At 43.4% G+C, this 18,756-nt stretch overlaps 1 protein-coding gene across 4 annotated transcripts in view; it reads right to left on the bottom strand.

Moving 5' to 3' along the window:
• The window catches only part of CLOCK (clock circadian regulator), a 74,940-nt gene that overhangs the window by 34,872 nt on the left and 21,312 nt on the right, over positions 1-18,756 (bottom strand). For all 4 annotated transcript variants that reach the window (XM_070048105.1, XM_070048103.1, XM_070048104.1 and 1 more), the window contains 3 exons: positions 16,424-16,515; positions 7,888-7,977; positions 1,324-1,444 (listed from right to left, as the gene is read on the bottom strand). In XM_070048105.1, coding sequence (XP_069904206.1) covers positions 1,324-1,444; positions 7,888-7,977; positions 16,424-16,515 — 303 coding nt within the window. The remainder of the gene's footprint in view (positions 1-1,323; positions 1,445-7,887; positions 7,978-16,423; positions 16,516-18,756) is intronic.

The raw sequence follows: 18,756 nt of genomic DNA, 5'->3' as shown, positions 1-18,756 counted from the left end.
TAGTCTTAAATTTGCTCAGTTTCCACCTCCAACAACGGGTTGCTCATGGTGAGCTTTCTGGTCCCAGACACTTGGCTTCACGTTATGGGCTCCAGTGTCCGCACGTTCAGTTCTCCTCGGCTCACACCGGGGGCTGCCCCGCAGACCCCTCTGCGGCAACTCCTTCGGTACCTAACACGTGTCCTATCACCTTCAACAGCTTCTCCTCACTGCTTCTGCCTCTTTCACCACGGCGGAGGTCTCTCCCTGCCTGCGGACAGCGCTCTTCTGCGCCTGATCTGCTTTCTTTGCAAGCTGACTACGACACCTCTCCTCCCAATTCCGCTATCTCAAGCAGGACACACTCTCACACCACGATTTACTGTCACAGCTTTTTCACTCACCTGTCCCCATAGGAGCTTAAACTCAAAATACCTGAATCTTTCTTCCCAAGCCAGCTGTTCCACGTGCACTTATTCCCCAAGTTGGAAACTAAGTAAGTTTGGTGGCTTTTCTTCCCATCACAAGTCTCAAATATAATGTGTCCAGGATCTGCTATTTATTTCACAAGGAAGCTCTCCCAAGCCCTCACTGCCACCAGCTCAATGCTGCACACACTACCCTGCACCCAGGTAACTGCCCCGTGTTCTCATTATGCCTCCATATTCTGGCCACGCTGACGCATCCTTGCCAACCACTTGTAAGTCGAATCCCACCGTGTCAGGTTATTTCAGCACTCAAGGACTAGCAACCCTTCTCTTCACTTACACCAAGCTCACACTCCTCTGCCATTATCACTACAGATGGTTCTATCTAACTCCAGAGGTTCAAAATCTGCTTCTGCCCCAGACCCTTTCCCATCAATGATCCTCAGTCACTTGGTTGCCTGTGCCTGACATCAAGTCCTACTGAGTTTACTTCCTTAACACTCACACACTTGCCTCCCCTTCCATGGCTAACATTATACAGTTTTCCTTTCTGTTCCCAATTTAGTCCTATTGCAAATTTCTTACCTGAGTGATCTGCCTTTCTAATTCTGCCTGTTTCCTTCCCTAGACACAAATCACACTCCTATACCACCTCACCTTCACTATGGCCAAAATGACCTACTAGATTTCTAAAGCAGTTTTCTGTTTTAACTCATTTATTATCTTTGGCATAAAACATCTTTTTTTCTTCCTGAAAGAACATTTTTTTGCTTATTGATTGTTTACCTAGCAGATAAGCAAGTCAATTAAGACTTTTTACCACCCCCACTTTGATCTTGAACTCCACAGACTTGAAAACGAAAGGATTATGCTACCAAGCAGAATATCTGACTACTGTTTAACAGCTACTACTTACATTTTAAGTACTCAGGGGTTAACGAGTCACTTTCCAGCAGATGGGTAGAGAGTATTTTATAAACCTCTGAATGTTCCCCCTCTGGGATAAAATTAAATATACTTTGATCCACAAGATCAGACTGAAAAACAATTTTAAACACAAAATAAATCTGTGATTCCTAAGATATTTATCTTAAAAGTGTATCATCACTATTAAACAACAGGGTACAGGGTTAATTTTCATTTATGTAAGATAACCAACAAATGTCAAGTTACAGATCAGATCCCACAGAAACAAGGCTGAGAAGTTAGGGCGTAACAGTGCACTCATGGCTCTGATGGCGATGTCATCAGGTTCACGATCACTGTGACCTTCCAAGCCAGACACATGACTTGCAAAGCTAAGCTCCACGAACTTCGAACACATTAAACTACAACATGACTAAAATTTAATCAGAAAATTCTTGGACCACAAGTCATAGCTTTACGACCGTCGCCAGCAGCGGCACGCATACACAAAGTCTGGTCTCATGCTAAATAAATGTGGTATCACTTCGGTTGTCCAATAGGTGCTTTCTTTTTATTTCATATTTTCCTGGCATCTATCTTGCATTCCACTGTCAGAAGCCTTGCTTTTATGCTACCCACCCCCACCCCCAAGAGGGCAACTGACATGTTAAGCCCAGTGACTTGCTGACTCTTGTATGTTCCTTTCATCAACAGTAAGTAATCTCACAAGCCTTGGGTTGCCTACAGTGCCACAGCTGTGGAATCAAAGGATGAATGCATTATTGGTTCTTATCCTTAAGGTCCACTGGTAACAAAGCTTCAGGGACATCCCATTTCGTACTGAATTCTGTCTACCCCACTAGGTTGCTCTCCATTTTCCAGGAGGTCTGTGGAACCCTGAGGACGGATATGGGGGTGGCTGTCTCAAGGACTATGGGGAGACGGGTGGGGGCTGGGGAGGAGAGAAGGAGCTGTGAAAGCAGAGCTGAGGGTCTCATCCCCAGCTACCCACCCAAGCACTTACTCTTTTTGTTTGTATTTTATGAATCTATAAAGATTTTGTTAAAAACACACACACAAACAACACTAACAACACAGAGCCACTGGAGATGGAGGGAGGAGAAAGGGTCCTGACTGCTCTTCTCACATTCACACTCTGCCCTCAAAGCCCACGCTTTCTCTCCACAAATCTGCATCTTCTATCTCTCAAAGACCAAATGACCTCCTTCCAAAAAGTATTCCCTAAGCATCACAATTCAGAGTGAAAATAAAACTTCTTTCATATATTGTGTATTACTCATTTCCGGTTTACCATAAAATTAGTCACATTTTAATGTGTAGATCTTTTCTATAATGAATAAAGGGGCTCTTTTTTTTCTTTTTAAGATTTTATTTATTTGAAAGTCAGAGTTACACACAGAGAGAAGGAGAGGCAAAGGCAGAGGGAGAGAGAGGGAGGGAGGGAGGGAAGGAGGGGGAAGGGGGAAGAGGGGGAGAGAGGGGTACAGAAAGAGAGATCTTCCATCTGCTGGTTCACTCTCCAATTGGCCGCAATGGCCAGAGCAGCACCAATCTGAAACCAGGAGCCAGGAGCCTCCTCCAGGTTTTCCCAGCAGGGTGCAGGGGACCCAAGGACTTCAGCCATCTTCTACTGCTTTTCCAGGCCATAGCAGAGAGCTGGATAGGAAGTGGAGCAGCCGGGACACAAACAGATGCCCACATGGGATGCCAGCACTGCAGGCGGCAGCTTTACCCACTACACCATAGCACTGGCCCAGGCTCTATCTCTTAAACCTTTATCTTCTCCCCTCCAAATCATGGCACATTAACACTGTGTGCCGTGCACATCATAATTATTACCACAGGAAATGATTTTGGACAAAGGAATTATCTCATATTTGCTTAAGGGGGAGCCACGCCAAAAATAGCTGTATTTTAAAAAGGGATTCTTCTGCCTCTAGAACTGAAAACTTATGGTAATAGGAATGCTAGAAAATGACCTTTTATAGACAATGAAGAAGCAAAATACACACATTAATATCAATGCAAAAGTCTTGATAGAAAAATAAGATACTAGTTTGAAATGATTCGCCTTCTATTATTATTCATTCTTGCCAACTACTTCTAGTGCTATTCCAGTGTGCTACAATTTGACCCACGTTAACTGCTCTCCACCCGTGAGTTCACAGGGTATTTCACAATCTGGAGAGGAGAACACGAGTGGCTGGTGTCCACAGTAGTCTGATTCAAGCTCTGCCTCCCTGCCACTCTGCAAGAAGCACCACAACTTCCGCTGACCACCACCCTGAAAACCTTCCAGGGTGACAAGGCCTGGTGTTGCCATAGCATCCTCTCAGTTCTCAAACTCAATTGAAAGAGAAGAAAAAAAATGGTTTGGCTGCTATGGCTTGAACATGAATTGGCTCTCCAGCTCATGTAGACATTTAAGTCCCAAAGTCTTCCACTGATGGTCAGTGGGTCAGTGAGACCTAATCCAGCTGTGCTGCCTGAGGTGGGCCCACTGGGCAGTGATTCAACTGAATTAAGTTGCTGGGGAGGAGCCCCCACTTCAGATCACGGCGGTTCTGTAGAAAGACACAGGGACACGGAGGCCAGGCCCCGGGTTTCTCTGCTTCCTGGCTAACCACGGGATCCTGCACCCCACTACCTTCACCGGATACCACCCCAGTGGGGCTGCCCAGTCTTGGCCTGAGAACCTCCAAGACTAGGAGGTAATAATAATTGGTATTGGCAAAAATAAATGGTATTCTTTCATAAGCAGCTTCTCAGGTACTTCAGTTATAGTGACAAAAAGCTGAGTAATACAACAGCTCTCTGGGTCCTTTTACCTCAATCACTTCCATGAAGAGGTATACGTCCTGCTGATTTAGCTCTTTGACATTAGGAAGACAACGACGACAGTTAAACAAATGATTACTCTAAATAATAGTTGCTTAAAAGGCACCAAAAGTTGGGGCCTGTGCTGTGGCACAGCAGGTTAACGCCCTGGTCTGAAGCGCCGGCATCCCATATGGGCGCTGGCTCTAGTCCCGGCTGCTCCTCTTCCAATCCAGGTATGGCCTGAGAGGGCAGTGGAAGATGGCCCAAGTCCTTGGGCCCCTGCACCCACGTGGGAGACCTGGAGGACACTCCTGGCTCCTGGCTTCAGATCGGCGCAGCTCCGGCTGTTGTGGCTGTCTGGGGAGTGAACCATCGGATGGAAGATCTCTCTTTCTCTCTGTGCCTCTCCTCTCTCTGTGTTAACTCTGACTTTCAAATAAATAAGTAAATCTTTCTTAAAAAAAAAAAAAAAAGGCACCAAAAGTTCCTTCCCAAAAAATGACAAGTATATTCTGGATATATGTTTTCAAACAGCTGTGTTCCTTTTAAAAAATGTTTAAATTTATTTTTTTGAAAGGCAAAGGAAGACAGAGATTTTCTACTTGCTGGTTCACTCCCTAAATGTCCACAGCAGCAAGGCAGGGCAGGCCGAAGATGCATACTCTGGCGCTGCCTCCTCTAATTCTTTCAAATTAAATTTAAAAAACCAGATTATATTAATTTTAAAAAAAGAGAACTCGGTATGGGACATTTGGGAACTCTATACCATCTTCTTGATTTTTCTATAAATTTTAAAACGATTCTAAAATAAAGAATTTCTAACAAAAATAATCCAAGAGGGAATGGAAAGGTGAGAGCGTTTTTATCGAGCAGAGAATGTTAATGATTAAACCCCTGATTGCAATTAGAGCTGTCATATGCTGTCCACTTCAAACTGCAGGCACACTCCCCTCACTGAAGACGAAGAGCCAGCAGGAAGGGGTTTTAAAACAGCCAACTCGTTTTCATACATTCAACAAATAACCCTGGAGGGCCTCTCTGCGAACTCACTGGGGTTCCCGAGGCCACACAAGGAAAGGCCTGCCCTGAAGTTTACAACTGCCATAACTGTCCAACACAGGACACCAGGCACACATGAGAGGCGTGGAGCTCACTGTCCACTAACAGGAGGTCAGAGAGGAGGGGCAGCTACACTGAATGGACTTCAAGGAAAGCAGATGTTTAAACAGTGTGAGTATATTGCAAATGACCCCCCGGTTATGACTAAATTAAAGAGCATACTGTTTCTACAAACGCACAACCGAAAGGAAAACAAATACAACCATAACTGTACTTGCTTACTCGTATCAATTACTTAATCTATCTCGATCCTATAAAACAATTCCTTCCCTGAGTTTTCTTACTATGCACTAGATAGGGCCAGTGTTGTGTTGCAAGTTAAACTGCTGCTTGCAATGCCACCACCCCGTATCAGAGAGCTGGTTCACGTCCCAGCTGCTCCACTTCCCATCCAGCTCCCTGCTAATGCACCTGGGAAAGCAGTGGAAGACGGACAAGAACTTGGGCCCCGCCACCCATGTGGGAGACCTGGCTGAATGAATTCCTGGCTCCTGGCTTTGGCCTAGCCCAGTTCCTGCTGTTGCAGCCATTTGGTGAGTGAAACAGAGGACAGAAAATACCAGTCTTGGGGCTGGTGCTGTGGCACAGTGGGTTAACGCCCTGTCCTGAAGCACTGGCATCCCATATGGGCGCTGGTTTGAGACCCGGCTGACTTTTTCACATAAATAAATCTTTAAAAAAAAAAGTTGCCCCCAAAATTTACTTAGTCTGTCCTTTTCCCTGTCCCTGTTAATTTGCCTACATGTTGGTATCATCTAAATTTACCCTCAATTGTTTATTTTAAAGACTTACAAAGAGTGGTGGTGAGAAAGACAAAGACAGAGGCAGAGACAGAATCTCTCACCCACTGGTTCCCTCCCCAAATGGCCACAACAGCCAGAGCTGGGCAAGGCGGAAGGCAGGAGCCAGGAACTCCATCCAGGTCTCCCACTTGAGTGGCAGGGGCCCAAGCATTTCAGTCACCTTCGACTGCTTTCCCAGACACATTAGCATGCAGCTGGATCAGAAGTTGAACAGCTGAGACTTGAACCAGCACTCATATGGATGCCAGCATCTCAGGCAGTGGCTTAACCTACTGTACCACAACACTGGCCCCAACCCTCAAAAAATTTTTTTCGATTGGATTTAGCACCTATAATTTTAGCTTACTGGAAAACAAAGTCCCTGTATGAGCAATAAAGTCATTTTCTGTGCGAACCAAAGAAATCAGTAATCACTGCCTGGCTTTCATTAAGAAACTGCTCATTCAGAATCTGTTGAGTGGGGAGTCCATTCTCTTCATATGTAAAGTCCAGAGTAGCAGAGACCAGAGAAAAGGAAACACTACTTTTCAATGTCTCTTGAAAAAGACAGCTACAGAGCAGTTCCCTTTGCATTATTAAAGATTTCCACGAGATGGGCACTGGGGCCGGTGTTGCGGTACAGCAGGTTAAGCTGACACCTACAAGGCCAGCAATCCCACTTGGGTGCTGTGTCGAGTCCCGGTTGCTCTGCTTCCAATCCAGCTCCCTGCTAACGTGCCTGGGACAGCAGCGGAGGATGGCCCAAGCGCTTGGGCCCCTGTACCAACATGGGAAGCCTGGAAGAAGCTCCTGGCTATAGCCTGGCCCAGCCCTGTCTCTTGTGGCCATTTGGGGGGTGAACCATTGGATGGAAGTCCTCCAACTCTGCCTCTCAAATAAATAAACAAAACACACAAACACACACACACACACAGAGAAATGATTATTCATCATCCTAATAAAAATTATACAATACACCTTAATTCTTTATACCCTTTCAGTTGAACTGAAAATCTGAAAATGAATTGAATATGGTCATTATTGCATTGTGAATTGCTGCACATAGCATTAAGGTTCTGAATTTACTATTTTTATTGTTTTTAAGTCATGCTTTTCAACAAGTTGTTTATGAGTTCCCCTAGTTGCAGTCAGTAGCACAGTATAAATTTAGTTTCTTTGTGTTTTTTTGTTTTGTTTTTTGACAGGCAGAGTGGACAGTGAGAGAGAGAGACAGACAGAAAGGTCTTCCTTTTCCGTTGGTTCACCCTCCAATGGTCGCCGCGGCTGGCACACCGCACTGATCTGAAGCCAGGATCCAGGTGCTTCTCCTGGTCTCCCATGCAAGTGCAGGGCCCAAGGACTTGGGCCATCCTCCACTGCACTCCGGGCCACAGCAGAGAGCTGGCCTGGAAGAGGAGCAACCACTACAGAATCCGGCGCCCCAAATGGGACTAGAACCCGGTGTGCCAGCGCCGCAGGCAGAGGATTAGCCTAGTGAGCCGCGGCACCGGTCTAAATTTAGTTATTCTTGAGATATTCCTAGTGATTGAACATATTCACCAGATGGATTACAAAAAGCAACTCTGAAAAGCTGGTATTAGAATAAAAAAAGCAGAGAGGTTAGACAAGGTGGTACCTGAAATAAAGTTACTACAGAGTAGAGGATCCTAACGGAGTTGAGGCAACACAGCCACGCAAAACAAAACTTACTGAGAGCTTCCATCCGCACCATCAGCCTCACTGTTCAGCACTGCTCTTAAGGTCCACTACCTAGTGCTTTCGTCTGGATATTTAGAAACAGACATAAGAGATTACAGGATTTTCATACTTACTGGTAAATGCTCAAGTAATGAAGTTACACTCTCAGACACATATATTATGCTTCCATCTGTCATGATTGCTAAAAAAAAACCATCAAGAGCCTGAAATTAAACATAATGGTCAGTTAAATGAAAAGAAAAAAGTATTTCACAGGACAGAAATAAAAATCCAAGATAAATGAAGGGACTTGATGTGGAATTATCTAGCTTTCCCCCTTCCAATACCTCAGCGACTATCTTTGTGCATTTGTAAATACTTCTTGAGGAGAAAAATCACTCCCTGGCCGTCTATTAGACAGCTGCTTTTTAAAAGAAATTAATGTTCTATCTTTATCACTATGCACATTATATGATCCAATCATATATTCATATATATACTATGGTTTATCTGAAGATGCTATCATCTCCAAACATACCATCAATAATAGGTCTCAAGCACACAGAGAAGACATTATACTGCATCTGCTGAAGAGGTATATGACTAAAGCACATGTAAGAGGACATGAGGAGAAAGTAAAGTGGAGCAGTGGGAAACTGGAAAACCAGGCTCATGACAGATGATGAAAAGGCCCTGGATTCCCAGTGAAGGTCTGTAAGACTTTATTGCAAGCAAAACAGGAAGCTAACAAAAGATTTTAGGGCAAGGTATTGTGCTCCAACCAGAGAGGTCTGGGTGCAGTGTGTAAAATGAATTTAGAGGGAACAAAGAACTGAGTCAGGAAAAACTCAGTGGCTTTTGGAATAATTAGGGCATTTAATGGAAATCCGAGGGAAATAAGCAGCAGTCGGCATAGTGAAAAAGGGACTTAGGCAAGCACTGAGAAGCACGACGTCAGAACACCGGAGAGAAGTCAGAGCAGGGGACGAAGTGTTACTAATGAACAGTCCAATACTGTGTGTTTGACCAAGTGTTCTCATTTCAGAATCCCAAGTACAGAAGTGACAGTTGAAGAAACAAGATCTGCAAAAGAGAGAAGCATGTCAGAAATAAATCCTCAAAGAATTACCTATTTACACAGGCACGAGGCAGTGAAAAAAGCCAAAGGACATGACGAAGAAGATAGAATGCACTCGTCCGAACAGTCAACGGAACAGAGAATGACAAGATAAATGAGGCTGCAGATAGATGTTTGGGGTAAAATACGAGCAAACCACGTAAAAAGTAAAAAAATGAGAACTGAATTTTGGAGATTTTCAAGAGTTAAATCAACAGAAGGCAGGTCACATGACAATCAGTTTAGAAACCAGCAGATGATGAGAAGGCTACCAGAAGCCACTGGTTAATGGACTTTGGAAGGGAAGAAGACAGGACAAGAGTTTTCAGAGAACCAAGTACGAAGGAAAAGGCACTGGAGAGAGCGAGGAATGAGCACCCTTTCAGGCTGAATGAAAGAAGATGCACGAGGCCAGTGTTGCTGTGCAGCAGGTGAAGTCCTGCCTGGGACCCCCGCATCCCATCTGGACACTGCTTGGTGTCCCAGCTGCTCCAGTCTCAATCCAGCTCACTGCTAAGGGCCTGTGAAAAGCAGTGGAAGATGGTCCAAGTGTCTGGCCCCTGCCACCCATGCGGGAGACCTGGCCAGCTAAACCCAGGCTGCTGCAGCCAGCTGGGGAGTGAACCATCAGATGGAATCGCTCTCTTCCTAACTCTTTCAAATAAATAAATAAGTACATAAACAGGAAGGAGGGAGGGAGACCCAGTGGAAAACTTGAAGATAATTTTGTATGTGTGCAACAAGAAAATGCTTGTAGGGGCTGGGTTTGTGATACAATGAGTTAAGCTGCCACCTGAGATACCAGCATCCTAAACAAGCACCAGTTTGAGTCCTTGCTGCTCCAATCCAACTCCTTGCCAGTGCATCTGGGAAAGTAGAAGATGTCCAAGTGCTTGGGCCCCTCCCACCCATGTGGGAGACCTGGATGGAGTTCTTGGCTCCTGGCCATTTGCGATGTGAACCACTGGAGGGAAAATAAATCCCTCTCTCCGTCTGTCTACCTCTGCCTTTCAAATGAATAAAAGAAAAAGAGAGAAAGAAAATGCTTGTAGTATTCCACTTACGTACCTGGGATGTAGAGCAACCTCCTTTACACTCTAAGTAATTATTGAAGATAAAAGATACCCATCTTCTAGAATTGCTCAGAGAAATCTATTCTTGGTTAATGTAGGAAGAAAATGGTAGACATTTTGCTATTTAAGCAAAATCATGAATTAATTCTCTAAAAAGTTCTTATGTGGAAGCTAAAAACGTTGATTTCCCAGAAGCAGGAAACAGAACAGTAGCCACTAAAGGTTAGAGAAGGCAGCAGGGTCAGATGGAGGGTCGACAGTAAGGACCAAAACGCAGTTCCACAAGAGAATTAAGTTCTAAAATACTACAGCAGATTGGGTCCAGCTGATAATTTACTACATGTTTTTATAAAGAACTAGATGAGAGGAGTTCAAATGTCCCAACATACACAAAAAAGATAAATGTTTAAGATGAAAAGCTAATTATTCTGATTTGATCATTACATATTGTACACATGTCAAATTATCACACTATACCCCCCAAATAAAACTACTGTATGTTAATAATTAAAAAAACAAGCCTTTTCAGTACAATATGCCATGTTATTTCATAAGGACTAGGGTAAAATGATATGCTTTTCTCATATGAAGGCGAGACTGTGTCCCCTCTGAAAGGACATTGACGTCCTTTGTGCTAATACATTATTTGTGAGGACTTGGAACGCAGCTCTCCGCTGTGAAAAGAACAAAGTGGAATCAGAACGCTTAAGAACTTAACCATACTTCTAGAACTAAACCTTGCTCCTTCCTCTTTCAAAGCAAAGACAAAGGAGCGGAACGCTCTGAAAACATCTCAATACACCATTTAATCCGGGACAGACCCAGGGCTGTACTTCTTTTGAGGTATATAATCGCCTAAGACGACAGGTGGGCATGCCGGAAATTAAAGCAGCCTTGACGGGGGGCCTTGCAGAAGAAGGTCAGAGAGAGACACAGAGACAGAAGAGCACAGAGCCTCATCCCGACTAAGCCCTGAAGCTCATCCCTTTCTCTGTGGTATAAAGGCAACAGGATCTTCAGTAAAAACCCCATCTTCCTGTTTGCTTAGTGACCGATAGGTCCAGGACGATGGGAATGGAGGGTCTAGGGAGCGAGGCATTATCTTCTCGGGATCCACAACCCTTCCCTCACAGATTACAGGAGAGAGATGCTAGCTGCTAAGAACCACATCCTAGGAGATGACCTCACATAGAAATGACTTTGCAGGCTAACTTCCCCACTCTCAATCCTCCAAGGGTGGCAAGAAACAGTCCTCAGAAAACAAACGGGAGAGGGACAGGTAGCCATGGAGGACGGGACAGTCAACACATTTACTAATAAGTGAATTTGAAAATCTTAGTTCCAATTATTCCATTAGCTATCTGATCAGGGACAAGCTGCAACTTCTCCAGACCTCGCATACAGAATGCAGAGGTTGAGCTAAATAATCTGATCACTCCTACTAGCAGGGTTCACATTCCCAACATGGAGAGCTGAAACGCGAAATCCCTTTAAAAATGCTCTTGTGAGCTGCCTATCCAAATCTGATCAATACAAGCCAGCCAAGAATTATATAATAACTAGACTATACGCTAGCCAAATGAACTTCACTGAAACAAAATCTGTACTGTTTAGATTATGAATGAGATTTTATCACATTCAGTCACATCTGGAAAGACTACTTAGACATGTAAACATCAAAACTGAGCCAACATATGTCCTCGGGCTACAACATACAAACACATACAAATTCTTCATCTTGGCATTTTTGCACTGGTATGTACATTTACCTAGTGCTTGTATAAACTAAAAACAAAAAATATTCTTAGCATAATAAAAGTAAGTATGACATTTTTTCAGGAATATAAACCTAAAAATCTATGAGGACAGTCATTAAGTAATTTATTTTTAAAGATTTATTTATTTGAAAGACAGAGTTACAGAGAGAGAAAGGGAGAGACAGAGAGGTCTTCTAGCTGCTGGTTTACTCCCCAAATGGCCACAATGACCAGCGCTGGGTCAGGCTGAAGCCATGAGCCAGAAGCTTCGCCTGGGTCTCCAAAATGAGTGCAGGGGTCCAAGCACTTGGACCATCCTCCACTGCTTACCCAGGCACATTAGCAGGGAGCTGGATCAGAAGCAGAGCAGCTAGGACTCAAATTGGCACCAAGATGGGATGCCGGTGCTGCAGGCTGTGGCTTTAACCTGCTGCACCACAGCGCTGGCCACTAATTAATTTATATTTTAAAATTTTAACACATTTAACCTTTCTCTGTTGTGGGCTACAAATAATATTATAATATCTGGAATCTGAATCATTTTTTCTTCAATATTTCTCTATGTGTGTATTACATATACCTTGGCAATTAATAAAAAACTCCATCATAAAGAAAAATTTAAAGATATTATTCTGTTTAGCTTATTAGTAAACAATTAGCTTAAATTGTTAATTAAACTTAATAGTTATATCAAAAGAGATAACTTTAAATAATGTCAAACTACTTTTTAAGCGCTTGTTTATTTTCATCTACTTGAAAGGCATAGCAAGGGTTGGGGGTAGGGGAGAAAGAGAGAGAGATGGATTGATGATCCTCCGTCCATTGGTTCAACTCCCCAAATGTCTGAAACAGTCAGGGCTGGTCCAAGCCAAAGCCCAGAGCCAAGGACTCTCATCTAGGTCTCCCATGTGAGTGGCAGGGGCCCAAGCACTTGAGCCATTAGCTGTGGCATCCCAGAGTGTGCAATGACAGGAAGCCAGGTCCAAGCGGAGCAGACAGGATTCTAACCGGCACTCTAATAAGGGATATGGCCACCCCAAACAGCAACTAAACCTGTTGGGCCACATCCGCCCCCAAATCACTTTTCAGAGAAAAAAATTTAACAAAATTAGGAACTATGATTTGTCTGGAAGTATACTAACATATTAAAAACAATTATTGGCTATTAAGCTAAATATTCTGTGCCACAACTTTCAAAGAAAATAAAAATCTTGATGAGCAGTGGTGTGCACAGTGGCTGAGGGAACTGGATCAGACCAGTCGGCCTGCAGAAAACCTCTGCTGAGCCATTACTGGCTGTGCTACTCTGGGCAAGTTCAGGCCTGTGCTCCTTCACCCTCTCACCTGGAAGTAAGGAGGAGAGGCCGAAGCTTACCTCCTACTCCTAGTTACTGTGATACACGGACACCACTGCTGCTTCATGAGACTGCTGTGCGGGTTAAAGGAGTTCAGATGTGAAAAGCGCTCAGCTATTTTTCTGATTTAAAGAGGGTTAAATGTTTACGACTTTTTGAAAATCCCTTATATACACATGATATGGATAAAATGCTGAAGACCTAAAGTAACATACCCAAACAGGGTAAGAGACAGGGAATTATTTAACAACCGCTAATATTCTCACCTTAACCGCTTTCTTGTACACTCTTCCTACATCTACTTTCGTTTATCTATTTTCTTTGTCTTTATTATCTCCAAAGTAAATCACCCTATTTGCTTTTAAAAAATTTCATCAGTGGCATAGAAGGCTAAGCCTCCGCCTGCAGTGCAGGCAGCCATATGGGTGTCGGTTTGAGTTCCAACTGCTTCACTTCTGATCCAGCCCCCTTCTAATGCACCTAGGAAAGCAGCAGTGGATGGCCCAAGTGCTTGGAAGCCTGCACCCACGTGGGAGACCTGGAAGAAGATCCTGGCCCCTAGCTTCGGCCTGGTCCAGCTCTGGCCATTGCAGGCATTTGGGGAATGAACCAGTGGATGGGGAGCTCTCTCTCTCCCCTTCTCTCTCTGTATCTTTGCCTTTCAAAATAAATAAATAAAATATTCATGAAAATTGGACAGTGAACTTTCTGTATTTCATGTGCATAGGCCAATACCTGTAAAATCCAAACATGAAAGGATTAAAAAGCAGAAAATTAAAACTGATAGGTATGTGTGATTCAAAATTGTGTGGATTTTATAACTGACTATATGAAATATTTCTATTTGGGGAATGACACTGTGGCGCAGTGGGTAAAGTCACCGCCTGCAGTGCCAGCATCCCATATGAGCGTCAGTTCAAGTCCCGGCTGCACCACTTCTGATCCAGCTCTCCACTATGGCCTGGGAAAGCAGTAGAAGATGGCCCAAGTCCTTGGGCTCCTGCACCCGCGTGGGGGACCTGGAAGAAATTCCTAGCTCCTAGCTTCGGATTGGTGCAGCTCCGACTGTGTGGTCATCTGGGGCGTGAACCAGCTGATGAAGACTTTCTCTCTCTCTCTCTCTCTCTCTCTCTCTCTGCTTCTCCTTCTCTCTCTATGTAACTCTGATTTTCAAATAAATAAATAAATCTTTAAAAAAATTTCTATTTACTTCTTTTCATTTTTATTTCAAAGGTAGAGAGAAGGAGGGATCATCCATCCATGAGTTTTCTCTCTGAATGTCCCCAAAAGCTAGGACTAAACCAGGCCAACGCGTGCTCTCTGTAACTCTTTTAAATAAATATTTTAAAAAAGTAACTGAAGGAGCCAGTGGTGGCTTAAGAGGTTAAGCTGCCATCTGCAGTGCCAGCATCCCATATGGGTGCCAATTCCAGTCGCAGGTGCTCCACTTCCGATTTAGCTTACTGCTAAAGTGCCTGGGAAAGCAGAAGATGGCCCAAATCCTCGGGCATGTGGGAGACCTGGAAGAAGCTCCTGGCTTCTGGCTTTGGTCTGGCCCAGCCCTGGCCGTTGAGGCCATCTGGAGAGTAAACCAGTGGAAGGAAAATGTATCTCCTTCCCTTTCTCTGTCTTTCAAATAAGTAAAATAAATCTTTAAAAAAGAAAAATTCTGTCATAGAAGAACACTTGCTCATTTCCTTTTAAAAAGCTTTCATCAAGATTTTCATTTTTTTAAAAGATTTATTCATTTATTTGAAAGGCAGAGTGAGAAAGAGAGGGAGATGGAGAAATCCTCTATCTGCTGTTTTATTCCCCAGGTGGTCCCAGTGGCCAGCGCGGGACCAGGCCAAAGCCAGGAGCCAGGAGCTTCCTCATGTCTCCCATGTGGATGGCAGGGGCCAAACATGTGGGCCGTCTTCCCCTGACTTTCCTACATCATTACAGAGAACTGTACTGGAGATGGAAAACCTCAAACCAACTGTACTGGAGGTAGAAGACACAAACCCATGCCCACATGGGATGCCAGCATCATAAGCGGCGGTTTCTCCCACACCACACCACACCACCAGTCCCTTAATTTATGGATAAAAAGTTGCCAACTACACCAGTAGGATACTACTATAGACTGAATGTTTACAACACCCAAATTCCTATGTTGAAAACGAATCCCCAGTGCTATTGGTATTTCAAAGTGAGGCCTCTGGGAGATAACTTAGTCATGAGAATCTAACTCTCATAAATGGAATTAGTGTCCCTTTTCTTAAAACTCCTTCTCCCCTCCTTTCCTCTGAGGACACAATGAAAAGACTGCCATCCAGGAACCATGAACTGAGCCCACTATCAGATATCTGCTGGTACACTCATCTGAAGACTTCCCAGCCTCTAGAACCGGGAGAGAGAAATTTGTTTATAAGACACTCTATTTTATTTTGTCCACAGCAGCATGAATGACTACAGCACATACATTTCATAATGATATATAATGGGACGAGTAACATCTATCATTCTTTGTGAGAATGTTGTTGGCACAGTCACAGATGGAAAACCCAGTTGCTGTATGTTTCTTTTACTTTTTTAATCAGAAATTCAGATAATAAGGGCCAGCACTGTGGTGTGGTGGGTAAAGCTGCCGCCTAGGATGTCAGCATCCCATATGGGTGCCTGTTCGAGTCCTGGCTGCTCCACTTCACACCCAGCACCCTGCCAATGCACCTGGGAAAGCAATGGAAGATGGCCCAAGTGCTTGGGCCCCTGCACCTGCATGGGAGACAAGGAAGAAGCTCCTGGCTCCTGGCTTCGGTCTGGTCCGGCCCTGGCTGTTGCAGGCCTTTGGGGAGTGAACCAGCAGATGGAAGATTCTCTCTCTCTCTCTCTCTCTTCTCCCCCCCCTCAACTCTGCCTTTCAAATAAATCTTTAAAAAAAATTTACAGAAAGAAGTTCAGATAATACTGGAAACACAAAAATTCTTTATTACTCTATCACATTTTATTTGCTTACAATACTTAATTGAAGACAAAGTTTACTAAATTTACACTGAATTAAAACTTTTCAACACCAGAAATACTTACTTAAGGTATACTAAGCTGATCTTCTGTATATTAAGATAATCGAAAATGAATCTTGATGTGAATGGAAGGGGAGAGGGAGTGGGAAGGGGGAGGGTTGTGGGTGGGAGGGACGGTATGGGGGGGGAAGCCATTGTAACACATGAGTCGTACTTTGGAAATTTATATTCATTAAATAAAAGATAAAAAAAAAAAAATTTCAACACCAAAACAATACTGTGAACACTATACTAAAATCAATCACCCCTATGATTTCTTTCCTTGAGGAAAACAAAACTTTGAAAAATTAAGTCTGGACATACCTCTAACATTAATTGTGTAAACTCTTCATTACTAAGGAATGTAGGTTTCCAGTCCTGTCGGATTTCACTAGCATCTGACTGTGCAGTGATTTCTGTGAACAGATGGACACGTTAGTGGCAAGCCCCAAGCACCCAGGAGCACCAACATCTGTGCTGCCTTCTCTCTTCCCACGCAAACCCAAGCTGAGACCTACAGACACTAACGTTTTCAAGGCTGCGCATGAGCAGGTGCAGGTTCTGTCCTGAGGAAACCTTGCAGCCGACGTGGCAAGCTATATCCTTGATCCAGGCTCTTGCCCATCCCAGTCTCTCTGGCTTTTCTCTAGGCAGATTTGATAGCCTGTACTGCTGACAGCCCTGACAAGGCTTCCCGCTAGACAGTGGCCAAATAAGAATCACAAGCAGGTTCAATCAAGTTTGCTCTATCCTCCTCCTCCGCCTGTCATTCAGTAACCTCTAGAGCAAGAAAGGAAGTGAGTCTGGAGGTGAGGGCCAACAAGGTCAGTCACTTCAGACCTGCCTGCCGCCAAGCAAGGGACCCTGCAAATTCAGGCGCTCTACTCAATTCATCAAGAAGACTAGATGAGGATTTCGTGCCATCCCAGAGCGGACTTGCTTCCTGTTCTCTTTGTACATGTTCTTAATGGCACACAGCTGGTCAAAAATCTGGAGATCCTGGCTTGGGGCACACATTTTATCATAATTATTACTATCTTATTTTGCCATTTACTTTTAAGTTTGGTTATGAGAAAGGTGTTCATAAATGATACAATCTGAACTGCACCGGTAACAAATGCTTTTTCATTTTTAAATGCAGGTATATTACAACAACCAGACAGAATAAAAACCTATGGCACAGACTGTACTCTAGAAAATATCCTCTGTTTTCTGGTGAAAAGTTCAGAGTAAGCTGTTTTGATTTTTTTTAATTATCAGATACACAAATACAGCATACTAAATACGTCAACTAAAATTTGGCATGTTAGAAAGGCCTGTAATGGAATACGAAGCGTAACTAAAAAGTATATCTACTAATTCTACAGAACATGGTTATGATTTTCAAATTCACATCAATTATACACATTTAGGTAAAAAGACTTAGATGCACATGCAAATCTGGTCAAGTTTTAGACAGGCAAGTTTTAGAGGAAGTATATACGAATTTCATTTTAACTTTACATTTAATTTCTGTGAGAATTACATACTTAATTCTGGGGGAAAACAAAACAAAACAAAACAAAAAACCAAAAAACCTAACCTACTAACCTACTTGACGCCAAAATTCATCCGTTAGTTGTAAAGGGGAAATGCACACATTTTGTCTCATTTCATTCAACAATCATTTATTGAACTCCTACGTCTAAGGACTAACTTTAATGAGTATACCGTCTAACAAGAGGGACTAGCACAGTGAGAATACTATTTGTAGATGTAAAATATAATGATTGTGGTGGCAATAAAAATGAAGATAAAGCAGAATCAACAGAATCTGCCAACTGTGATACTGTACTAAGGAACACACACACAAAAAAAACAATTCTCAAGTTCCAATGAGCTAAAGGGAAAAGATACAAAAGGGGAAACAAGCAAGTTAAGAGAAAGAGGAGGCTAGAGAAAATAAAATGAATTCCATTTCAGATGCACCAAGTTTGAGGACATGCAAAAGAAATCTCTAGAGATTACATGGAAATGTAAGGCTAACAAAGTTCACATCTAAAACCAGATTTGCTAGTTAACAGCACACAATAGATGAAGTGATGAAGTCAGACAATCTAGAGAAAGAGTAGCATGAGCACAAGGATTAAGCCTGGGGAATTTTTGGATTTTTGTCAGGAACACAGAGGAAAGCAGTACAGTGTAATGGAAGCCCAGAAAAAGAAAGCCAACAGACGACGAATCAGAATTTCCAAGCTACAGAGCTGTAGAAGAGGATGAGGTAAAAGGAAAAGCTACTGCTTTCTTTTTTGGGGGGATGGAGGGAGAGGAGGCTGATGTCATTGGTGAGATTAACAAAAATAACTCCAAAGAGCAGTGGAGCAGAAATCAGTCTGGTAATGCACTGCCAGGGGAGCTGTGGAGGAGCCGACACAGGCATAGTCACTACTCTGCGGAGAAGTTCTCTGGTTTCATTTGCTTCTTCTGAGAAAGGAAACGTCCTTTCACAGGTTTGTTTTTTAATTTTTTTTTTATTTACTTTTTTGACAGGCAGAGTGGACAGTGAGAGAGAGAGAGACAGAGAGAAAGGTCTTCCTTTGCCGTTGGTTCACCCCCCAAATGGCCGCTGTGGCCGGCACACCACACTGATCCGAAGCCAGGAGCCAGGTGCTTCTCCT

The sequence above is a fragment of the Oryctolagus cuniculus genome, chromosome 8, assembly GCF_964237555.1.
Source record: "Oryctolagus cuniculus chromosome 8, mOryCun1.1, whole genome shotgun sequence".
Lineage (NCBI taxonomy): Eukaryota > Metazoa > Chordata > Mammalia > Lagomorpha > Leporidae > Oryctolagus > Oryctolagus cuniculus.
Note: the sequence above shows the minus strand (reverse complement) of the source record. Positions and strands in the feature narration are given on the sequence as shown.